The following is a 26,097-nucleotide window of genomic DNA, read 5'->3' on the forward strand; positions in this document are numbered from 1 at the left end:
ATTGTGCCTTCACTGTCAGTTGTTGACCTATATAGTTGAATATAAACATACATTGTTTTATTATTATGATGTAGTAGATTATTTATATAATGGAGCCTGTAACACCACCCCTCCCTCCCCCCTCTAGAGGTGAGTCCAGAGGAGGAGGAGGAGGAAGACCAGGAGGTTGACCCATTAAAACGCTCAGGGATCCCTTTCGGAGGCCTGATCCACGACATCCGCCGCCGCTACCCGCAGTATGTCAGCGACCTCAAAGATGCGTTGGACATGCAGTGCGTTGCCGCCGTCATCTTCATCTACTTTGCTGCACTGTCGCCCACTATCACCTTTGGAGGCCTGCTGGGTAAACTGGAACTACAGAAAAACAATACATTTGGAGTCCATGTCGTTTTAATACCTGTGCTCTGACGTGTGCGTGTTTTTGGCTGTTTTTGCACATACAGGAGAAAAAACAGAGGGCATGATGGGAGTGACTGAGCTTATTGTGTCTACTGCAACTCTTGGAGTTATATTCTCGCTGCTTGGTGGTCAACCCCTCCTCATCATAGGCTTCTCAGGACCCTTACTGGTGTTTGAAGAAGCCTTCTACAAGGTACTGAAAACATACAAGTCGTATGATTTGGGATGTTTTGATTCTACATGGGGAAATTTCATATCCATAAAGCGAAATTTTCTAAATCTCCGCCAGCTTTTACTCACTTCAGAATTGAATTTCGGAATTTTTTTGAGTCTATCCAAATGATTAATAATAGAAAAGTATTTATATAGCTGATGTACTGCAAGATTTTTTCAATGATGTGTGATTATATATATTATTTTGTATTGTTTTCTTTTTTTACCTTCCTTTTTTAATTTAAATTTTTTCTCTTTATGTATTGAAGTGCTTTTCTTCTTGAGTGTTATTAGTGTTATTTTTTTATTTTTTTATCATTAAGTAAGATTATAATGGTCTTTGGATGGAAATGAATATCTTTTTTGATATTTTCTAAGTATGATGCCGAATTATTCAAACACTGTATAACATGTTTGTAAAGTTTGCAAATAAAAAAAAAAGATTAGGGATGTAACGATGCATTGTGAATCGGTTAAAAATCGATATAAATATTTAAGATTACTACAACCAATAAGATAAAAAATCAATCACAATGCAATTTTTAAACAGCCTATCGCGTAACCTACTTTTGATTTCATTTGTTTGACTTCAGACGTCACCACGTCTTCTTAGTTTATTTATTTGAAAAGATTTCTTTCTATTTATTTATTAAAAAATATTGGGGCAACCTCTAGCTCACCCAGTAGGAGCATGTGCCCCATGTAGGTCCTTGTAGAGTCCTTTGCAACGGCCCGAGTTTGAGTCCGACCTGTGGCCCTTTGATGCGTGTCATCTCCCACCTTTCCTGTCTGTCCACTGTGACTATCTAATAAAGCGGAAAAAAATTATCTAATTATTTATTTTTTATAAACTTTTTCTTACATAAGATAAAATACAATACACTTTTGATAAGACGACATGTTGTTTTGCACAATTTATATAAAAAAAAATTGTATTTTTCAGTCTTTTTTCTGCAGCTCATTCTGTTTAAAGGTCCCATGGCATGAAAATTTCATGCCATTAATAACATTAATATGCGTTCCCCCACCCTGCCTATGGTCCCCCAGTGGCTAGAAATGGTGATAGGTGTAAACTGAGCCCTGGGTATCCTGCTCTGCCTTTGAGAAAATGAAAGCTCAGATGGGCCGATCTGGAATCTTCTCCTTATGAGGTCATAAGGAGCAAGGTTACCTCCCCTTTCTTTGCTTTGCCCGCCCAGAGAATTTGGCCCACCCATGAGAGAGAGAGAGACATCATGGCTTTCAAACGAGCAAAGTGGCAGTTGGTCAAGGCCACACCCCCACCCTCCACCTTGACCCCCCCCCTCTCTCCCCCACAATAGCTACAGACACAGAAATGGCACATACTGGCTCTAGTGGCTGTAATTCTGCACCAAGGCTGAATTTTGGGAAAGAGACTTCAGATACAGTATTAGGGGACCACTAAGGTCTATATAAAAGAGACTTCAGATACAGTATTAGAGGACCACTAAGGCCTATATAAAAGAGACTTCAGATACAGTATTAGGGGACCACTAAGGTCTATATAAAAGAGACTTCAGATACAGTATTAGGGGACCACTAAGGTCTATATAAAAGAGACTTCAGATACAGTATTAGGGGACCACTAAGGTCTATATAAAAGAGACTTCAGATCAGTATTAGGGGACCACTAAGGTCTATATAAAAGAGACTTCAGATACAGTATTAGGGGACCACTAAGGCCTATATAAAAGAGACTTCAGATACAGTATTAGGGGACCACTAAGGCCTATATAAAAGAGACTTCAGATACAGTATTAGGGGACCACTAAGGTCTATATAAAAGAGACTTCAGATACAGTATTAAGGGACCACTAAGGTATATATAAAAGAGACTTCAGATACAGTATTAGGGGACCACTAAGGCCTATATAAAAGAGACTTCAGATACAGTATTAGGGGACCACTAAGGTCTATATAAAAGAGACTTCAGATACAGTATTAGGGGACCACTAAGGTCTATATAAAAGAGACTTCAGATACAGTATTAGGGGACCACTAAGGTCTATATAAAAGAGACTTCAGGTACAGTATTAGGGGACCACTAAGGCCTATATAAAAGAGACTTCAGATACAGTATTAGGGGACCACTAAGGTCTATATAAAAGAGACTTCAGATACAGTATTAGGGGACCACTAAGGTCTATATAAAAGAGACTTCAGATACAGTATTAGGGGACCACTAAGGTCTATATAAAAGAGACTTCAGGTACAGTATTAGGGGACCACTAAGGCCTATATAAAAGCATCCAAAGAGTCATGGGACCTTTAAATAAATCATGAGAAAATCGTATCATGAACTTCAAATCGTTAGAATCATGAGTTGAGTGTAACGTATTGTTAAAGCCTACCTATAAGTATACACAGTATACCACACATCACATACTCTTTTGTGTTGCATTATTCCCATTTTGTGTCCCCTGAACATGTAATTAACACGTCTGTGTCTTTTCACTCAGTTCTGTCAGGCCCAAAACTTTGAGTACCTGACTGGCCGTGTGTGGATTGGTTTCTGGCTCATCTTCATCGTCCTGATGATTGTGGCAGCAGAGGGCAGCTTCCTCGTTCGCTACATCTCACCCTTTACCCAGGAGATTTTTGCTTTCCTCATCTCCCTTATCTTCATTTATGAGACTTTTTCGAAACTCTTCAAGGTACACTGAGACCCTTTTTTTATGCATATTTCCCCATAACAAGAAACCAAGATATTTTTCTTAATTAGTCATTCATTATGATTGGGGCTGCAACTATCGATTACTTTCATAGTCGATTAATGTGTTGATTATTTTCTCGATTAATCCATTAGGTGTTGTCAAGACGACGTCCTCAAATTTCTAGTTTTGTCCTAGAAAATATTCACATTTAAGAAGCTGGAATCAGAGACATTTTACCATACATTTTCATAAGAAATTACTCAAACGGATGAATTGATTATTAAAATACTTGCTAATTAATTTAATAATTGACAAGTAATCAATACATTTTGCAGCTCTAATAGTTGATATCATCTAGAAATTAGGCTGAATCCTTCCCTTGTCATATCTGCAAAAAATCCACTGCAAACAATCCACACACGATAAAACGGAGACTCCCTTCTTGTTTCCAGGTGTTTAAGGAACATCCATTGATGTCAATGTACCCCAGTGACTCCACCCCAGCTACTGAGCTTCAACACGCTGATGGCGCCATCTTAAACCAGCCCAACACTGCTCTTATGTCTATGGTCCTCATGATGGGCACTTTCTTAGTGGCTTTCTTCCTCAGGAAATTCAGAAACAGTCGGTTTTTAGGTGGCAAGGTACCCTGCTTTATTGAGTCTCTTAAAATCTTAAAATTCAAACAGTGGAAGTAAGCATGGGCCTTTAAAGAGACCCTGTGGAGCTCTCTTGTAAACTAGTGCGCACACTAGCGCTACTAGTGGTCAAAAATGTATTCGTGAATGTGTGTTTGGCCGAATACACTGGTTAAGATTCTGCCGAAACCGAATCCTACCCCCATCCTCAGTAAACACAGTAAACACATTAATGAAGTAAACAACGTCCATAGCCTCTAAAATAGTTAAGTGTAACAACTTAATGTTGAATTCACACACACTTTTCACAGATGAGTGACAATTTAGTTTGGCAATAAACTGTGTGCAAACACAACATGTCTATGGGCTTCTGCACACTAGCAGTCAAACGGAGAACAAAACACTACAGCCTGTCAGACCACACAACAAAGATTACACACAAACAAACACAAAATCATGTCACCACTACACACTGTTGAATGACACTCATCTCATAGTACTCTCCTGGAGGAAAAGCTTGTGCTTGTGCAGTCTTGGCACCACAAGCGTGGTGCCAAGACTGTCCAGGGTCAGAGTCACGGGCTGACAGGTCAAAAGAGAAAGGTCACCGGTGGCGCTGTGTGTGGTCAACTTAATGTGGAATTCACACGCTCTTTTCACATCGTAGGAAAGCACATCGCTATTGCCAGATGAGTGATAATTTAGTTTGGCAAATTTTCACTAACCAGTGTATGATGAAGGCATGTTGGGTGGGTGGAATTAGAAAGCTAACGTTGGCTAACGAGCAGCAGCCGGCCGTTCGGTCGCTCCGCTCCCACTGTAGGGAGACTCATTTGCTGAGGGAGCAGCTCTTTTGGCTGGGGGGGCTGACGTTCCATTTTCACTTTCTCACAGCCTACTGCATTAAACAGTCCACCTACAAAAACACCTTCCCATAATCAACGGCGGCATCATTAGGTCGACCAGCGTAGTGCAAGCGTAGGGTTCGGTGGAAAACCGGCAGAAACCGAACCCCGTCAAAAAGCCCAATATCCGTCCAAACCTGAATCCTGGATTTGGTGCATCCAATACACTATATATTTTGTGTACGGATTGTGGATTTTATTCCACTGTGTGAATAATTGTCCAAATTTAGTCAATCACAAGGTGCGTCCAGTACAGCTACACGGAATCCTGAAAGAGGAATTGTTTTCAGCGGTGTCACAGTAAATGTCACCTTATAGCCTGTCAACTTAGTGACAAAACAGTAATACAGAATCAGAAAAGCGTGTATTACCACAGTAACTTACACTTATGTGGAATTTGTCTCGGTGATTGGTGCATACATAAAGACACAAACATATTGAAGATTACTGTAATAAGACCTAAACCTAAACAAATATATACTAAATAGCTGTTTAGCATAAGATACATATAATGCATATATTACAGATACTTTAATGTGGTCTTGCTTTCATTCTAACCAACAACACTGCTGTTTCTGATAAATAACAATATGTACACTTTAAAAACAGAAGCACCAATCTTTTATGTCAGCAGTAGCCCCAATAAACCCTTGAGACGCAGCCACAACACATAGAATAGTATATACTGTTTTTCACAAAAGAATTCTGTTTAGGCTGGGTGTCTCAAGGAACTCGGAACAGTCATGGCAGTTTAAGGGAAAGTGGGCAAGTCAATTATGGAATTCCAAGATTGTAAAGGAACTAAAAGTCTGTGTTTAACACATTTTAAACCAATAACACTAATGCATCCAACAGGGAAGGTTTCCCTTTAAATTGAACTTGAAGATAACTTGCTTTGCCTCCATTGACTGTTAAAATTAGTGGACAACGCATCCGGTTTCCGCGAAGTGCTGCAAATGCCGAAGTGCCTTAAACCTGCATTCTATCCGAATTCCAGCAGGGGGCGACTCGTGCGGTTGCAAAAGTAGGTCGGTTTCTGTAGAAGTCTATGAGAAAGTGACCCTACTTCTCACTTGATTTATTACCTCAGTAAACATCTTCATAATGAGTTTATGGTCTTCTGCAACACAGAATGATGTTCATTTTTTTAATTATGGTCTCGTTGATTTTAAAATCAGCGATAAAGCAGGGGGTGTTTTAGGGCGTGGCTATCATGTGATTGCCACTGAATGTGTGTAACGTAACGTGGAGTGTAAGCAGCTCCTCCCTCACTCTTCCCTCTCGTCTAAAATCGTCACATCCGCAACCAGGACGGCTGCGCCCGTAACGGCAAACTCGACGACTCACATCAGATCACCACAAACCAATGGGTGACTTCACACACGCTCTGTCCATTAATATTATACAGTCTATGATTGCCTCCTTTCTGGTTCATCACTTGCTTGTGGTAAAGTGAGCTTTATATAAATTTGTATGTGCTAAAGGTTAACTTGATTTGATTGATGTTTGGTGTCTCATTATTCCCAGGCCAGAAGAATCATTGGTGACTTTGGCATCCCCATCTCAATTCTATTTTCAGTTTTGGTGGATTACTCCATTACTGACACGTACACGCAGGTAACTGTCATGTCAATTACTTCTGTCACAGTATTACAGTTACAACAAATCAGGGCCTTTTTTCTCAGTACTGAAAATTATCTTTATTTACTTTTAGAAACTGAATGTGCCGCCAGGCTTCTCAGTCACCTCCCCTCACAAGAGAGGCTGGTTCATCAGTCCCTTTGGGGACAAGCGTCCCTTTCCCACCTGGATGATGGGAGCGTCCATTGTACCTGCCATTCTCGTCTTCATCCTCATTTTCATGGAAACTCAGATCACTTCGTACGTACAGTAGAATCTGTGCGTGTGTGTGTGTGTGTGTGTGTGTGTGTGTGTGTGTGTGTGTGTGTGTGTGTGTGTGTGTGTGTGTGCGTAAAAGTAAGATAGATAGATAGATAGATGAATAGCTTTATTGTCATTCAACTGTACATACAGAGTGCATATATGAACAAAATTGCATTCCACTGGCTCATAAATACTGCCTCAACTAAAAACAAATTAAGTATACAAAAATTAATTCAAATGCCACAGTGTTAGTTTTACATTATTGTATGACACTAAAAAAGGTGTTTGACAGCAGCATCAATAATAATATTGAAAACAGTTATTGTACGTTTAAAAAATAAATACTGTTTTTGCACACGTTAATAAATACTGTAAATAAATAAATATAATATAATAAATAAGGTATACACTACAAATTTTTCTTTGATTTAATTTTTTTCATATTTTCTCCATTTTCCTCCAATCTGTCAGATTGATAGTCAGTAAGAAGGAGCGTCGCTTGGTCAAAGGCTCGGGCTTCCACCTGGATCTCCTGCTCATCGTCATCCTGGGCGCCATCAGTTCTCTCTTCGGCCTGCCGTGGCTCACGGCGGCCACCGTGCGCTCCGTCACTCATGTCAACGCCCTCACCGTGATGAGCAAGGCCACGGCGCCCGGCGAGAAGCCCATGATCCAGGAGGTGAAAGAACAGAGGCTGACCGGCCTTCTTGTGGCTGTTCTTGTCGGTAAGATCAAAAGGGAAGGATGGACGTGTGGGGTGCTAATGGTTCCTTCCCCTAAAACCCACCCCCGGACAGCAATTTTCCAAACACAGCTTAGCAACTGTAGCTAGCAGTGGCGGAATGTAACTAAGTAAACGTGTATGAATACTCAAGTACTGTACTTAAGTACAAATTTCAGGTACTTGTACTTTACTTGAGTCTTTTCTTGTCATGCCACTTTCTACTTCTACTCCGCTACATTTCAGAGAGAAATGTTGTACTTTTTACTCCACTACATTCATCTGACAGCTTTAGTTACTTTACAAATTAAGATTTTTGCACACAAAACACATGTAGTTTATAAAATACGATGTTTTTTTATAAATTAACGTACCCAACAATAAATAGGCCTACAAGTCCAGCTGAAATGACTAGCCGATTAAACACTTAGGGCGTTTTCACCCATGAAAGTCCGAACCAAGGTCCGGACCAAGGTTCATGTTTTTGTTGCATTGTATACATTTGATCGGGTAAGTTTTGGTTTCACACTGCAGTTATGCAAGCGCACTAAAGATCTATACGTGACAAACCTACGTACTGCCGTCATCACATACGTGAGCTGCGTCTCCAGATACTTATAATTGATTGGTTTGTTGACGGGCTTATCCCCGTCCTCTCCTATCCTCTCTCTGTGTGGAGTTTTTTCAACTGACTACTGCTCTCCCTACTGCCGCGCGGCTCTTTTTGTTTTGTTGTGATGTTGAGAAGCAAGACACGGGAACTTTCTTTCTGGAGCATTTATTCAGAGACAAACTGAAACATACACTGTAGCCTACATTTACTACCACTTAACAAAAATAAACTGCTGATGTATTCTCTGCTCTGATAGCCGACGGCTGTCTTCTCTGGGCACATTCACCGTCACTCTCTCTCTCTCACTAAGCACCGAGGTATTCCTTAAAGGAGCTTCTCCGGTCTTGTAACACGAGGAAAGCTTGCCAGAGCTTCTTGTATTTGGTCCGAAAGTCCGAACCATCCAAAAAATGCTTTCACACTTGCTTTCTTTTTATCGGACCTAAATTTGGTCTTTTGATCCAGACTGTGGTCCGGGGGAGGTTTCACACCTGTAATTTTGGTTCGGATCAAACTAAAAAGTCCGAAAGTCCGGACCAAATGAGGTATGTGTGAAAACGCCCTTAGTTGATTGACAGAACAGTCTGGATCGTTTCCAGTTTCTAAAATGGGAGGATTTTTTCACTTCAATGTGAAACCAGAGACCCATTGTTTCAACAATTACTGAGAATTTTGCGATGTCATTCTGCCACCGTTATCACTGTTAACTTCATATATGCTAGAATGGAAAGCTTGACAGGCAAAGCTGCGGTGAGTAAGGGGGTCACCGCTGCTTAGCGCATGGTCAATTGGTTGGTGGAAGGCTCCTCTTGACCATGTAACATTTTATTTGATTATGAATTGAATTATAAACTTATCAAATAAATCAAGAAATGCCTTTAATTCCAGAAACATAGTTCTCTCATTAAAAGACACAAGAAACAAATCACATCATCACACAGCAGTGCATCTGAAAGGAGCAGAAGGAAAAGAGGAATCTGAACTACTGACCACTTTCAGAGCAATTATTGTGTTTTATTATCTGGCTGTGGGGGTTGTATTTTGCCACAGCATTATAACTTTGCTGGAATTTCCAGGCAATTATTTGTCTTAAACGAAAACATGAGCTCAAAGGTACAAAGTGCCACTTCTACAGCTCCTGCATGTCTAGACATTCATGAAGTATGAATCAGCCGTTCCGACAGCTTACAACGAGTTTACGCTCTGTTTACAAATTGTCCTCAAAATGAACCGAAAGACAAATTTTTCCAAATGAAAATCGTTAAACTCTAAATGCAATGTCTGACATTGCAACATTGTCTTCATGCAGTGACTAGTACTATTTTGCCAGCAGAATATCTTGTTACAATTAAGGTAGGGTTCCCAAAGAAGTCTTAAGTATAGTTTGATCCAGTTTGAGTATACAACCATAATGACGCATCATGATTGTTGAGCCTTTGTTTGATTAAAAATGCTATTTGGATTAGGAATAAGACTTTTTGGATTAGCCCAAAGACAGTTTCAACCAAGGCAGCTGAACAGTGAATACGATTCAAATAAACAGCGTTGACAGTATGTTTATTATGTTTTTGTTATGAGGGCTGTTCCCTTGTTGAATGAATAAATATCTTCGTAGTTGCTAGTTATTGTACACGTGATGTGTGCAGAGTCTCAAAAACAGTAGTCTCGCGTTGCTAAATCTCCTATCGCCTATCTCCATAGCGCAAGATTTAGGGTTAGGGTTAGAAACAAAACTAAAAAACATACATTCTGGGATAGGAGAAAAAAAATGCTCTGGGTTGTTTGCATTTCTTTAAAGCAATCACAGTTGTCTTGTCATCCCTCAGCTTGGGATGGAGACGCTGGTGGCTCTGCAAAATAGTCTCAGGAAGGAACTTGTTTTGGTGGAACATTTGCACCTCGCAAAATAAAATGCCACATACAATATTAATAGAAGTTTACTGTTCACACAATATAGTAACGTGAGCTATTTAAATTAGCTGGATACATGGTTAAACAATACTTTCTCTTTCCAGTGTATTGCCGCGCATACTTCATCAATGACAATCCTCTCCAATCGGTCCCAAAAAGTCCCAGTTAGAGAGGAAATGCCGTAAACATATTCTTTGTAAATCTTAAAAATCATTCACTGAGAGAACCAAGCAGGCCTGCCTTGTTGCACAATCAAAATTTTCTTCAAAACTTGCCATTTTAAGACTGGAAATGTACTTCCGTTGATCCAGACTACAAAAACAGTAATATCATTAGAAAACCTCACCTGTAACCCCTTTCTGCCCATCAGGTATGTCCATAGTGATGACAAACGTCCTCCGCCACATCCCTCTGGCTGTGCTCTTTGGCATCTTCCTGTACATGGGGGTCACCTCTCTGACAGGCATCCAACTGTATGAACGCATCACGCTGATGGTCACGCCAGCCAAGCATCACCCTGACCACATCTACGTCACCAAGGTAACATACGCAATAAGAATGTTGACATGCCCTCGTCTTCTATTATTAGTGGTAAGACGGAGAAGCCAAACCCAGCAGAGCGGTAACTGCAGCCGAGTCGAGGCAGCCTTTTTTCTGCAGTCTTTGGTTTTTAGCTCGGTTTGATAGAGAGACCTCATTATTCTGATCCCTGTACATGCATATGTATCTTATTTGTGCCTTACATTGACTGTGAGCAACTGCAACTTCATAATTTCCCTGAGGGGATCAATAAAGTATTCTGATTCAGATTCTGTATACATGGTGCATGAACAACATCTAGGTTTTCGTCAATTTTTGTCAAATCTGGATTCCACCTACTTCCCAGATAACTGGAGAAAGGGAAATGTTGCTGAACTTTTGACCCCAAACAGAGAGTTATCTCAACAGTTGAATATGAACATAGTTGGGTTACTGGCTGCATTCATCGCACTGCTGGATTTAGCTTCCCTGTCTGATCTCCATCATCAGATGGAGATGGAGTCTTGAAAAATGGAGAACCTATTCTTTAAGCTTGTGAGAGGGGATGATGTATGTACATTAGGAAACTATCGTGCAAACAGCACACACTGCTTCCACTTTAGGGTGACCAAGTCTATAATAAATGGAAATATAATAATATTTGTAATTTTATAATGAACAAAACCAATCACTAACGTACTTGTTAAAGATCAGAGTAAAATGGGAAGATGACATGAAATGGCAGCTGACAAGTTAGTAGCCACAACTTGACTAGCACAATCAACATGTTGGCATGTAATACAATCGCAGTCCCATAAAATGATGACACAATAGCTTTTAAAGACGGGAGTGAACAGGGAAAGAAAGAAACGGGGCCCAGGTTTCTTTTTGAGTTCATACCGGAGCAGACAGATCACAAACTTAAGTATCAATATCACACAATCTTGCTTTGAGTATTGATACTTGCTTGAATAGAATTGACACCAAAGGGAAAGACCCATCTCACATTAGATCACTGTCAGGGCACATGAACACTCATCTCAGTGCATGCTTCTCTGCCACTCTTGTGTGCATACACCTTTTTGTTTCAGAGATTTCTCACGATACACATGTATCATTATTGTTAATAACTTGTGTTTTACCCTGAATTTGGTTAAGCAATCAAATCAAGTTTTGTCGTACATGAAAAACAGGAAAGGACAGGACAAGGTTTACAGAAAATTCAGTCTCTCACACCATTAGACGCAGGACTACCCACTAGATGGAGCCAAAAACATGTCAGATTTTCCTTATGTGAGGGAACAGTTTGGGATTGAGTGTGTTTATTGCGTCTCTGAGTATCTGTGTGTACGTCTGTGTGTCTGTACTGGGCTCTCTGGCCTATTGACTTTCAACCCATTAACCACCACATGTGTGTTGCTTCAGGTGAAGACATGGCGTATGAACATGTTCACCATCATCCAGCTGGCGTGCATCGTGGCTCTGTGGGTAGTGAAGTCTACCAACGCCTCGCTGGCGTTCCCCTTTGTCCTCATCATGACGGTGCCGCTGCGCCGCCTCATCCTTTCCAGGATTTTCGAGGAACGTGAGCTCCAGGCGGTAGGTTTGGGTAGCGGAGACACTCCAGAAATGTTTGAGTCTTTGCCACCATAGTCTGATCCCACATAGCCTCAGGATACTTATTCTACAGCAAATGTAATCCTAGATGGATGATGGCATGTTTTGATATCTGTCTTCCACTAACATATCTTAACGAAATCCTACAAATGACCTACAAATTATTTTCTCCTCTGTGATTATGGACAGCTTTCTCATCCAAATCTTTTTTCAGATGACATGCAAATATTTCCTTTTGCTCTGTTTTCTAACCAGAAAAAAAGATTCACTGTCCGTTTTGAAGCCAGGCTTCATGTTTTCTTGGTTAGATCGCCTAAACTCATACACGTCAACGCTGTCAGATTAAAACCTTCCAGTTCCAAAATGTCAACTTTTTCAGGAGCTAGTATAAACAGCTTTGTTCTTAACTTGACCACCATTTGTGTTGTGTTCATCCAAAGGTCTCCTGAACCTGAGGCACTGTAAAATCAAACGACAGAGGACCTTGAAATTAAGTTAAAACTTGAAAATGACCAGAATTAGACCTCAACCCTCTAAACTTCACCTTTATATGAACCAGTTTATACTCTGTATTTTTTATTATTTATTTTTTTCATTCTTTGCTTTGTTCTGTTCAAACACGTTTAGGTACCAAATATCTCTGAATCTTTAACACCTTGTTTTATCTGGTTTCAGACCAAAAGACAAAAAAGATACATTGTTGCCTTTTAGTTCTGGTTCCGCCTCAGTGTTATGCCGTCACTGTCTTTTTACAAACAAAGAGCTGGAGATTGCTCTATTACTGGAACAAAATAGTCTGACATTTTAGAAAATAGCCAGCAGTGGGCTGACTTAGCTTAGCACAAAGAAGTACGGCAATTAACCACCATATAATGGTAAATTGTTGTTTTTACACTTTGGTTTTGATATGGATAAAACAAATGAGATACAAGATTTTTATTAGTGAGCTTAAGCAGTGCTGGTAAACAAATTGTGTTACCTTTGGACAGGCTAGCTGTTTCCCTGTTTTCAGTTTGTATGGTAAGCTAAGTTAGCCAGCTACTAGCTGTAGCTTTATTCTTAGCAAACAGACATTGTGTCTCTCTGCAACAAAGCGAATGAGCGAATATCCCAAAATGTCCTAACATTTCTTTCAGAATTAGCAGCTTTAAACGTACAATATGTAACTTTCTGCCACTAGGGGTATCTCAATCAAAACAATGGACGTTAAACACTGACTTTTGATGACATTGGGAAGTTGCGTGGAATTATGGGAGTTTGTTAAACACCATCGCCGATTAGAATGCATCTGTTCACGGACGAGTTTACCCATTCAAGTTCATTCATGTTACGTTTAGTAACGTTGTCGGTAGCAGAAGATCTCCTAGCTGCCTGGAATTATCTCCCCCTTGACTTTGCTGTAATCTTAACTAGCTAGTCATTTTGGTGCTTAACCCACCTTTTGTCGGGTTAATTTAGCTAACTGTAAAAACAGCTAAACGCGAAGGGGGGACAAATTTGGCAGGGAGGAGATTTTCGGCACGAAAACACCGGTAGCGCTAACGGAGACGTAGCTAACGTTATGGATGGCCGCTGTTCTGGCTCCGGTGCCTGGGTCTGATATGGTCTGTTTCCCGACGCTTTATTAACCGTTAGCGTCCTTAGTACCCTGCACTGGAGTTAAGTGCTGGCCGGGTTTTGGATTGCTGTAGCTAATGATAGTGACTTGCTGCTAGCTGGCTAGGGGCTAATGGTAACTATATGTCCCGGGGCTGTTGTCAGCTGTCATCTCGACTGAAGTCTCTGCGCCGGGGGAGTGAGGCACATCTACATCTACTCTCAGGAAATCCACATGGAAGCAGACCCACCTTTTCACATGGTCTCAGTGCGATAGTTTAGTCCAATGGTTCCCAATCTTTTTCATGTCAGGGCCACTAAACTGACACAAATTAAACCAATGGCCCCCATTTGATAAGATATTGTCCCAGGGTCCCCCATATGATAGGAGTTTTGTTTTTAGATGTTTAATTGCAGTCATACATTCTGCCGTTGTGTTACTTATGGATGGAATCGTAGTGGAAATAATTGTTCCCCTATTTTGCTTGGGACCCCCTGGAACCCCCTCAAGGACCCCACTTTGGGAACCAAAGTCTGCACCAGATTTTAATTTTCAGCTCTCAAACCAGCCAACGATTTAGTTTAGTTTATTTGTTTCACAGAACATAAAAAACAAATTACATTGAAGAAATACAGTACAGGCCAAAAGTTTGGACACACCTCATTCAATGCGTTTCCTTTATTTTCATGACTATTTACATTGTAGATTCTCACTGAAGGCATCAAAACTATGAATGAACACATGTGGAATTATGTACTTAACAAAAAAGTGTGAAATACAAAAATATATATAGTTCAGGGGTGGTGAACCTGTGGCTCTTGAGCCACATGCGGCTCTTTGCCTGCTCCTTTGAGGCTCTTACTCTGTGGCTGGGGGCTGTGTTATTGGTAGATTTTTTTTTTACTTTTTGAAACATTTCAGATAAGTTTAAAAAAAAAAAAAAAAAAATTTGAATGATGCATTTGCCAATTATTTTAAAATAAAAAATAATGCAGCAGAGTTTTTTTGGACAGATTCTGCAACCTGAGGAAAAAAAGCGGCCACAGATCACCTTCCTCATTAACCCTTTTACTGCTGATTGTTTGAAAGCCCCTCTAGTGACAAATGAGTGAAAGAGTGGCCACAACAGAGTACAACCAGACCTAAAAAGGATTGTGGATAACAAAGACTGTCAGGTTTCCCACTGAGTCAATCTAAGTAAGAAAAAAAAACCTATGAAAACTGCTATGTATTATGACTTTCATTAGATCTGTCACTGTTGTAATATGGACGTGCATGTGTTGTGTGGCTTTTTGCTATGGTGCGTGTTTTTTTGTGGCTCTTTATGCTGAACTGGTTGGCCACCCCTGTTCTAGTTTCTTCAAAGTAGCCACCCTTTGCTCTGATTACTGCTTTGCACACTCTTGGCATTCTCTTGATGAGCTTCAAGAGTTAGTCACCTGAAATGGTTTTCCAACAGTCTTGAAGGACTTCCCAGAGATGCTTAGCACTTGTTGGCCCTTTTGCCTTCCCTCTGCGGTCCAGCTCACCCCAAACCATCTTGATTGGGTTCAGGTCCGGTGACTGTGGAGGCCAGGCCATCTGGCGCAGCACTCCATCTCTCTCCTTCTTGGTCAAATAGCCCTTACTCAGCCTGGAGGTGTGTTTGGGGTTATTGTCCTGTTGAAAAATAAATGATGGTCCAACTAAACGCAAACCGGATGGGATGGCATGTCGCTGCAGGATGCTGTGGTAGCCATGCTGGTTCAGTATGCCTTCAATTTTGAATAAATCCCCAACAGTGTCACCAGCAAAGCACCTCCACACCATCACACCTCCTCCTCCATGCTTCACGGTGGGAACCAGGCATGTAGAATCCATCCGTTCACCTTTTCTGCGTCGCACAAAGACACAGCAGTTGGAACCAAAGATCTCAAATTTGGACTCATCAGACCAAAGCACAGATTTCCACTGGTCTAATGTCCATTCCTTGTGTTTCTTGGTCCAAACATATCTCTTGCCTCTCCTTATCAGTGGTTTCCTAGCAGCTACTTGACCAGGCTTGATTCGCGCAGTCTCCTCTTAACAGTTGTTCTAGAGATGTGTCTGCTGCTAGAACTCTGTGTGGCATTCATCTGGTCTCTAATCTGAGCTGCTGTTAACTTGCGATTTCTGAGGCTGGTGACTCGGATGAACTTATCCTCAGCAGCAGAGGTGACTCCTGGTCGTCCTTTCCTGGGGCGGTCCTCATGTGAGCCAGTTTTGTTGTAGCGCTTGATGGTTGTTGAGACTGCACTTGGGGACACATTCAAAGTTTTCGCAATTTTTCGGACTGTCTGACCTTCATTTGTTAAAGTAATGATGGCCACTTGTTTCTCTTTACTTAGCTGATTGGTTCTAGCCATAATATGAATTCTAACAGTTGTCCAATAGGGCTGTCGGCTGTGTATCAACCTGACTTCTGCACAACACAACTGATGGTCCCAACCCCATTAATAAGGGAAATAAATTCCACTAATTAACCCTGACAAGGCACACCTGTGAAGTGAAAACCATTTCAGGTGACTACCTCATGAAGCTCATTGAGACAACACCAAGGGTTTTCAGCGCTATCAAAAAAGCAAAGGAATCAAAAATATAAGACAGTTTTCCGTTATTTCACACTTTTTTGTTAAGTACATTAAGTACAATTCCACGTGTCTACAATCTACAATGTAAATAGTCATGAAAATAAAGAAAACGCATTGAATTAGAAGGTGTGTCCAAACTTTTGGCCTGTACTGTACATGTGAGGGTGTGGTAGAAACCTGTAACAGCTTATATTAAAACCACAACCAAAGGACATACACAAATGTAGACATACTAAATCAAAATAAATTTGTTAAAGGAACACGCCGACTTATTGGGAATTTAGCTTATTCACCGTAACCCCCAGAGTAAGACAAGTCGATACATACCCTTCTCATCTCCGTGCGTGCTGTAATGCTGTCTGACGGCTCCAGCATTAGCTTAGCCTAGCACAGATCCTGCAGGTAACTGGTTCCAACTAGCCTACTGCTCCAAATTGTGACAAAAGTGACAAAATAACGCCAACATGTTCCTATTTACATGTTGTGATTTGTATAGTCACAGCGTGTACAAAAAACAACGTAACATGAGACACAGCCATCTTCTAACAATAAACAAACCAGGAACTATATTCTCAGACAGGCTTGCTGCGAGCATATCACTCCGCCCAAGTACTATATTCTTCCGCCTGAGAATATAGTTCCCAGTTTGTTTACAGTTAGAAGACGGCTGTGTCTCATGTTACGTTGTTTTTTGTACATGCTGTGACTCTATAAATCACAACATGTAAATAGGAACATGTTGGCGTTATTTCGTCACTTATTCGGAGCAGAAGAATTACTGGAACCATTCACCTGCATGTTCTGTGATGGGCTGATGCCGCTGGAACCGTCAGACAGCCTTACAGCACACATGGAGATGAGAAGGGTATGTATCGACTTGTCTAACTCTGGGGGTTACGGTGAATAAGCTAAATTCCCAATAAGTCGGCGTTTTCCTTTAAGTGTTAGAATACATTTTAAGTGTTAAGGTGCACCACCAGAGTTGGTTTGAACAGCACCAAACTGGTTAGGTGTGAAAGCATCCTGAGTTGAGCTTTGGGCAAGCCTTGAATAAAAATGACTGAAGATCATTTGTCCTTTCACAGCTGGATTGCGACGAGGATTCTCCCAACTTTGATGAAGATGGACGAGATGAGTACAACGAGATCCACATGCTTGTATAAATTTAAAATTGGACCCAGCCAGTAGGACTTCCTCCGCCCTCCAGCTCTGACCAAGTCTCTTCGGAAACCTCTGCATTTTTGGGTAATGGTGACACATCGAAAGGGAGCTACCATAATGGTGTTTGTAAAATATACCAAAAGCTATGGCTGGATGATCACTCCTTACCTTTAGTTTATTCCAGTTTTTTTTTAAAGAGCACCCCTATCTGTGGTGGTGGTGGTGGTGGTGGTGATGTGTTACCCTCCCTGAGGCCAGAAAATAACTCTAAGCACCCTACCTGAAGTGGACAAAACTAGCAACACTGACACGAACACTTTATCCAACTTTTTATCCTATTTATCCCTTTAATTAGTCTGCAGGTTCTGGGCATAAGTGCAATGATGATGGTGAGCTCAGCAGGCCGGATCATTTATTTAGACTTATTTTTGTCCTGGAAGCGGGAAATAGGGTCAATTTGCTTTCATATAATTTAATTCAGGAAGCAGATTTTAATCAAAATTCATAATTGTTCGTTTGAATTGACCCTAAAACTCGAAGCCCAGAATTCCACTCCGTCTGTGTCGTTTAGCTGCCTTTTTTCCTTTAAACTACTGCCATTTCCTATAGGTTGCAATGATGTGCAAACAAGGAGTTAAGTAGTCCTTTTCCTTTCTATACAGACTTTTAGTAATGAGTACTTTGACTGGGCAAAAGTTCACTTTTGCCGCTGCCAACTGTGCTCCCTGGCACAAAGCCTCCACTCTAAATGTAGTCTCCCCTTGAAGCCAAAATCTCTGCAGAGACTGTGCAAGCCTCTTCAAAGGGCCGTTACTGTACTTTGTTAGGTGTTTAACGCCCAACATGCCAGTCCACTGACCCCCACTATTGTCACCTTGGATGTATAAGTAAATAGCTAAGATGGTGTCAACCCTATTTTTCTACTGTGTTGTATATCTATTTATTTTGTGACCTTGGGACTTAATGCCATGCCAGATTATCAGCGATGTTTCGACTCTGAAAGGCTCAAAGTGCTGTAAGAGTTAGTTTAAACTAAAAAGGAACATTGTGTAAATTGACACATTCAGACATCATTCATCCGTTCTTTCACCTTCTCTGCAATATTTCCATGGTGTGGTGCATTTTTCATGTCATGAATAATATAACACACTTGTGTGGAACAGCATAGAAACTAAGCAAACACACAAGCACTGAAAACGCTGGGGAACAGTTGAGTGTTGGCAGGACGTATGAATGATGTATTGTACAGTAAGACTGCGAGTTTGCAATTACAATGTACCATCTGTGTTCAGAGTTGTTTTTTTATTATTTTTTTTAAATACCCAGAGATTTAGTTTTCACCTATATTGCGAGCCCACTATAGGATTTTAATGGCCATTGAGTCATGACTCCGATAAACAGAAACCTTACTTCTGCCACACACAAACACCAGTTGTTAGAACTACTGTACATAGAAATGACACATTTCATAAGTGACTTAATCATTCAGTAACAAGTTGTGCACAGATGTGCTCTTATTTAAGAAGAAGAGGAAGTCATTGATGTGATTTTAGGAAAAGGCCAGTGAGTTAGACTCTACTCTGACACACTTTCCTCTCCAAATACTGCATTTTGGAGCATTCTATGGATGTTAGAAGATAGAAGAAAAAGGTTTCTGCACACTGTCGCTATTCCCAAATTCAATATTTAGTCTGTAAAAATGACAATTTCAGAGTAAATAGTATGCAGAATCACTATTCTGCGTGTTCACCTCTACACTGTATCTGCTGCAATGGATAAAGACATTTAAGGTGGAATCAGTAAAGACACAGCTGAAGAGGTTTATGTAAATAACTATTAAATATAACAAAAAAAGAAGAAAAAAACCATAATGTTTTCTTGTGTTCACCTGATTATAATGATTACTGCTGCAGGCATACAATCAACAACATAAAACTCCAAAGTGCTAAAAAGTGAAGCACAGATTATGACAATCCCAAACTACATTTAAAAAAAAAAAAAAAAAAAAAAAAAAGTTACAGTTTACTTGAAGGTATCTACATAAGGCCGGTTACACACTGCACGCGTCACGCGAGCGTGTCAGCCGCGTGGCGTGTCCGTTTATATTTCGGCTCCCATGTTAACAGATTAGAGCTTATACACTGCCGGCGTGAGACACGCGTCTCAAGACGCGCCTGAGACGCGTGCCTGCTAGAAATACAACCGACGCGAGACGCAAGCGTGTTGGAAGCGTTTCCAGGCAAAATAGAATAGGAAAATATGTTTATATGTCATTTAGACACGAATGCATATTAATAAATGACATCTTGATGTTTGAAAGTCTAGGTTTTGACATCAATGTAGATATAAATGTAATACAAAATTTCAGAGAAAATATTTTCAAATGTTGCACTGGTCATACAGAACAAAATATTCTGTAACATTTTTTGCAGTCAATACTGCCGATGTTGTCTTGCTTTAATCAAATCAGTAGGCTATATATAAAGGGTAGTAGGATAGGCTACGATTACAACGTGAGTGACGGTCCAACATCAGATAGGCTGTATAGGCTCTTTACAGCTACACAGACAGCCCACTTACCCATTTTTCAGTTTGAATCTGTCGGCACTATGTCCCGAGATCAGCCCTCCCTGTACCTAGCAGCAGGAGCAGCGCCGCGTCAGACACGCTTCTGGTGTGTAGGACACAGAAAAATCCACGCAGCTGAGACGCAACAGAAACGCCACGCTCGCGAGACGCATGCAGTGTGTAACCGGCCTAAGAGTGACATGACACTGTCATGAACGTGTCATAAACATTATAAAGAAGTCATAAACATTTATGACATAACGCTTCTCTCATTAAGTTAGGGTTAGGGTTAGAGTTACTGTTAGGGTTCATGTGTTCATGACAGCGTCATGTCACTCTTATGTAGATACCTTCAAGTAAAGTGTTGCCAAAAAAAAAAACTTTAGGTGTCCTGAGTGTGGTATAGTTTTTGTATGCTAACCACAGAAAAGAGTTGTTTTACATAACCGTGCCCTACCTATTATGAGCCATGCAAGAATTCTGTCTCAGGGGAAACTGACCTTGGATCTGTAAATATCACTTCCAAGCCTTTAGTTTGTTGTCTCTTGTGTGTACATAAAGCGGTCAAGGCAATCCAACACATGCAATGTAAAAATGTATGGCTTACAGTCCAGGCTTTTGTGTTTCACTTTCAAATGGAGAACAGGAGCTCGAGTGAAGAGGATAACCTTTCCAACCATGTGTTTATGTGTCAGGCTTTACAAAGACTGGAAAGGTAAACGGAGCAAGCACACCGATATAGGTTATCTCCATTATACTCCATGTTACGTGGCTCCATGGTGTTCCTGACGTTGTTGAATGTAAATGTTTGTCTGCCTGTATTTTTCAGCCACACGATTTTGCTTGTCAGATTTAGCAATTTATGATTCCAATTTATGGAGGTCCATTAGCGACAAAGCTGTTGAGCGAAGAACTTTATGTGACAGTTGAGCAGAAAAACAAAACAAACAAAAAACAAGGATTATGTTAGATGTTAACGATCAGGGCTCTAGCTAGACTTATATGTAGTATATATATATATATATATATATATATATATATATATATATATATATGGACATGTACCATAAGGTTTCCTTTACGCTCTGTCTTAGCTTATCATATGCTCTGTGTTTTGCCCCTTTATATTCCTTTATATGTTTATGCCAGTCCATTGGAATTGATCTGGAGTCTCATATTGTCAGAAGATTTTAATTGTGACCTTAATAGCTGCATGTGCAAATGTCTTGTTGAAGCCCGTTAGTCCAAAAAAAACTCTTTTTTGACGGACTAAATAAGCTTGAGGAAAGTGAGAGCATTTTGAACAGTTTTACACCAAACTTGTTTTAAGCGGATGAATGTGCATTCACGCTCTCATGGTGACTATCAGCTTTATTGAAGCTTAAATTAGTTTTGTGCTTGATGAATAGTTTTGTCATTAATTAGCTTCCGTATGTAACCAGCACAGGCTCATATTCACACGACACTTAGTCGTTGTCGGGTGAAAACCTTGTAGGTCCAAAGCCGTTGTTTTTCAGTAAATGTAAAAAATGTTTTTACCTCAGACGAAATCGCCTCGTCACTGTTCAAAAATGTGTAAAATCCACACACAGACGTAAAGGGATAACCAATAGGATTGAGTTATGATTTATAAAATAAATGGAAATGACAAAATATGGAGATAAGAGGTTTCTGCCCGACAGGTACAACCTACAAAGTGCAACGCTCTGAGAAGCAAAGATTAGATGGACACCAATGTGATCATCTGGTCAAAAACATTTTGAACTGATGAAGCTCAAGATGGGAACCAAACGTCTTTTTAAATAAGATTACAATGACTTGTGCAGGCCAACCCGTTCTTATTCCTAACTCGATAAATACTGACGCTTGGTCTCAGCGTCAGATACCGACGCAAAAATCACCCTTCAGCGTCTGTATGGGACGCACCAGGCGACCAGCACAGGCTCATATCGACCACGGCGCTGTGAGATGACGTAGTATTAATAGTGACGGCGGTAGCGACTAGTATAAAAGACCGAAAATCCGCGTAAGGACGTAGGTCGGGGTGGTGGATGAGTCAAACAACACAGGACTGTCACCCAAGAGACGGGGGTTCGTGTCCCGTTCTTGTGCCCCGTGTCACTGAAACGTACATTTCGTAACCCCACCCACGATCTTTTCTTAAACCTAACTGTCCCGTTCTTGTGCCGCATGCCGGTTAAACGCACGGCCCGACCCAGAGCGTCGAAAAGTGACGCCAATAGTCCCGACCAAGCGCATCGGAAAAAATGACACCAAAGGAGAGTTTTTGCGTCAGTAACTATCGCCTAAGGCACGTGACCAAGCGTCACTTTTTGACGCGATGGGAGTGAGAATGTGTTGTGCGGGCGTACGTTTGGTCCTAACACATACTAAATTAGCTCATTGGCATCTGACGCAGACTGATCTCATGAATTGGCGTATGTATGACACGGCAATTTGTATTCCATTTTTGCGTGTTATCAAGACGCATAATCGCATTTTTGCGTGTATATCAACGCAAAACGGCCGCCATTGACCTACATTGCGAGTCAATTTCCGCCGTAGCGAGTAGTATAAAGGAACGGGGGATTGAGTAAGGAGGTAAGTTGGGGTGGCGGATGGGTAAAACACAGGAGAGCTGGGTTTGTGTCCCGTTTGTGGCGATTTTTCAGCCGTTTCAGCCTTTTTTTTTTTTTTTTTAAGCCTTACCCAATGTTTCTTTCCTAAACCCAACCATTTATTGTTTTACTAAGCGTGTTTTTGTCGTTATTTTCCGTGTTTTTGTCACTATTTTGTTACTAAAGGCTTTCCCTGTGTTCTTTTCCTAAACCCAACCTTTTTTTTTTTTAACAGCCGTGTGACGTTGTTCTCGCGATAGTACGTTGCGTTCTCGCAATAACACGCAACGTGGCGAGGCCACGTGTGGGGATGTTTACATCAGCTGTATACAGCGTAGATATACACGTGGATAGCTGAAAATGCGTACAATAACACGCCATTTGGCTTTATGAAAGTGGCGTGTATATTTACGCAAAGTCATGATGCCATGTTGTCTGACGTGACTTTTGACCAATACCTTTTTGCGGTTGGCATCTGCCACCTGAATCCAGTGGAACTACTGTAGTCTGGCGAGCGTGTGCTGGTTGACCCACAGTGGTGAAAGAGTGAAAAGGGTCAGTGTTGTCTGACAATACAAGTCTGCTAGACTGCTCAACACATCCACGTGCTCTTGTTATTGCAAGAACTGGTGTGTCTGAGTATGTGTGGAGCTGCGTAGACCGTAGCCAAGACACAGCCAGCCAGCGTACACTTAGCAAAACATCCTCTCGGTGTTTACACAAGAGAAAAAGTGGAATTGTGGATATTATTTAAGATAATAAAAGGCGTGGTGCTGCCACTCTGTCCCGTCTGGGCCCTAGATGTTGAAACGCGCAAGATGAAAAGAAAAATAGTTGTTTTTTTTTACCCTCAAAAAGTTCTGCCATGTCAATGTTCTGAGTTGACCACATTTAGTCGCCTTATACCACCATGGTAGCAGGGCAGACCACCCACCCAAATCTAAGACTTGGCTCTGTTATTTTTAAACCTCTTTTAATTCAACCTCATTGGTTTGAGTAAAGACGTCTGGCGATCTTGGGAGTTCTAGCATATGGAATAGTGTGTTAGGTTATTAGATCCACCATTAGAAGGAATGCTGTTCACGCTGAAATAAGAACACAGAATTATTGTGGATAGTCCCTTTTGGATGCAGCAGGAATGGCCTTCATTTTTCTTTAATTCCACTGCATACCAAAGGATTAGTTCCTTGGCAGCATTAGTTTCCTAATTTTGCTCTCCATTGTCACATTTTGTCGATCTTGTAGGTTGTAAATGAAATACTAATCCTTTGTGGATACTCTTTTCTTTTTTTCTTTTTTATTTAGTGAAAGGCTCTCTTTAACATAAAAAAAAATGGTTTTATTTCAGTGTTGTGACAGGTATGTCCATTCAGGAACACCTAATGAATATTACAACCGTGGCGCTCATTTAAAGCCACGATTCCCAAACAACTTCAGTATTTATCTCAAAGCACTGTTAAAGCTGGTAACTATACACGTTTTAATATATTGTTTGAAATGGTCTTTACACCCCGACAGCAATAAATAACTTCTGGGTTCTGAAAAAGGAGCCAAAAAGATCCGTCATCTGTCGCTGCTGATCCTGTAAAAACGCCCGCCAATCACTGCCTCGCGGTCCGCTTGGAAAGAACCAATGAAATGCCTCCTCGCCCCACTGAGCGTACTCTACCGCTCGCGTGTACGAGCCTGAGCCCACTGCACGTCGCCGCTGCCAGAGTTACTGCAAGCCTACTGCAGAATGGATGAGAAAACTCAGCAAAGGTTGCTAAAAAAGATAAAATCTGAAAAAGCGGCGAGTAAAAAGTCTGCAGGGGTAGAGGTTAGGGCTCCTGCACACTGGCTGCGTGGCGTGAGCGTGGCGTTTCTGTTGCGTGGCGGCTGCGTGGCGTTTTCTACGTCTTTGCACACCAGAAACGTGTCTGACGCGGTGCTGCTGCTGCTAGCCTTGTCTGGACACACAATAAAATACCATGTTAAACATAAATATATACTGATCTGATTATAGCAAAGACAATGTCGGCTACAGAATATTTGGTTCTGTATTGACAGGTGCAATATTTGAAAATCGATTAGTATTTTTTTTTTTTTTTTTTTACATTTATATCTGCATTTATGTAAAAACCTAGAGACTTTCAAACATCAACATGTCATTTATTAATATGTATTTGTGTCTAAACGACATATAAACATATTTTCCTATTCTATTTAGCCTGGAAACGCTTCCAACTCCCTTGCGTGTCGCATGAAAAATAGGCGTCTGTCTTATTTCTAGCAGGCACGCGTTTTTCTGAGACGTGCGTGTCACGCAGGCAGTGTGTAAACTCTTACCTGTTAACATGGGAGCCGAAATAAAAGACACGCCACGCAGCCGGTGTGCAGGAGCCCTTACACGGAGATGCTACTTTCTAATCTTTTTTAGCTTTTTAACATTACCAAGCCTGCATTTAAGCGTGCTTTTTTAACCACTAACACAGGAAGCGACTTTATGGACCTACGCACATCCTGTTCTCAGAACTCAGCGGAACCAGAATTATGAAACTACATCTTGTCTGAACAACGTCATTCTCCCACAACAACATGCTCACAGTAACTTGTTACACATCCAGCTGAAAAGGGAGCAACATGGCTAGTCCATTGGATTGCTATGCGCTCGACTCTTGTTTACGTCCTCTCTTGCCGTGTATTAGCATTAGTGTACAGGCATGTAGTCATTCTGACTCAAAGCTGAAATTGAAAGCATTGCCTAATGGAGCTTTGCGTTGTTTAAATGACACACAGCCATCAACTATCCTTTGATGTATACCGATCTCATCTGACAAAATTATGAAATGCAGTACGTTTGCATTCGTAACACAGAGCGACACTTAGGGACGTGTGGCTACTTGAATAGCAGGTCCATCTTATTAATGTTGTAAAGAGGTTTTCAAACAACTGTAAAACATTATTTTTTTGTCTGAAATAAATATTTATTGTGTGTTTCAAATACAAACGGAATCCTTGTTGTTTTTGTTGTTGTCATCTTTAAAAGAAAATGACAGTACAAGTACAATACAGATGATACAAGTATCAGTGAAACAGAGTGCCAGACAGGTGGGACATAATAATGTGTAAGAAAGTTCAGACATCTAAGTATTTGCTTCCACTTTACTTGAAGGTATCTACATAAGAGTGACATCACACTGTCATGAACCTGTCATAAACATTATAAACAAGTCATTATGTTTATAACGCTTCTTTTAGTAAGTGTCATTCGGTTTTTGTCATGACAAGTTAGATTTGGGGTTAGAGTTAGGGTTAGGGTTCATGGGTTAGGGTTAGTGTCATGACTGTGTCATGTGTTCATGACAGTGTCTTGCTGGAATAATGTTACATATCACATTTTGTTTCCTGAAATGTCCTATTTTCAGTGGATCGTTCATTTATTTGTATTACTTTATTTAGCATGATTG

The 26,097-nt window shown here is 40.8% G+C and overlaps 1 protein-coding gene across 2 annotated transcripts in view; it reads left to right on the top strand.

The window, feature by feature from the left end:
• slc4a3 (solute carrier family 4 member 3) overlaps window positions 1-19,256 on the top strand; it is an 89,906-nt gene extending 70,650 nt beyond the window's left edge. For both annotated transcript variants that reach the window (XM_028590966.1, XM_028590968.1), the window contains 10 exons: window positions 128-343; window positions 444-592; window positions 3,093-3,287; window positions 3,740-3,931; window positions 6,358-6,447; window positions 6,545-6,711; window positions 7,186-7,439; window positions 10,330-10,499; window positions 11,904-12,077; window positions 17,387-19,256. In XM_028590966.1, coding sequence (XP_028446767.1) covers window positions 128-343; window positions 444-592; window positions 3,093-3,287; window positions 3,740-3,931; window positions 6,358-6,447; window positions 6,545-6,711; window positions 7,186-7,439; window positions 10,330-10,499; window positions 11,904-12,077; window positions 17,387-17,464 — 1,685 coding nt within the window. In that variant the 3' untranslated portion in view covers window positions 17,465-19,256. The remainder of the gene's footprint in view (window positions 1-127; window positions 344-443; window positions 593-3,092; window positions 3,288-3,739; window positions 3,932-6,357; window positions 6,448-6,544; window positions 6,712-7,185; window positions 7,440-10,329; window positions 10,500-11,903; window positions 12,078-17,386) is intronic.
• Window positions 19,257-26,097: the final 6,841 nt, after the last annotated feature.

Source organism: Perca flavescens, chromosome 11 (assembly GCF_004354835.1).
Source record: "Perca flavescens isolate YP-PL-M2 chromosome 11, PFLA_1.0, whole genome shotgun sequence".
Taxonomy (NCBI): domain Eukaryota; kingdom Metazoa; phylum Chordata; class Actinopteri; order Perciformes; family Percidae; genus Perca; species Perca flavescens.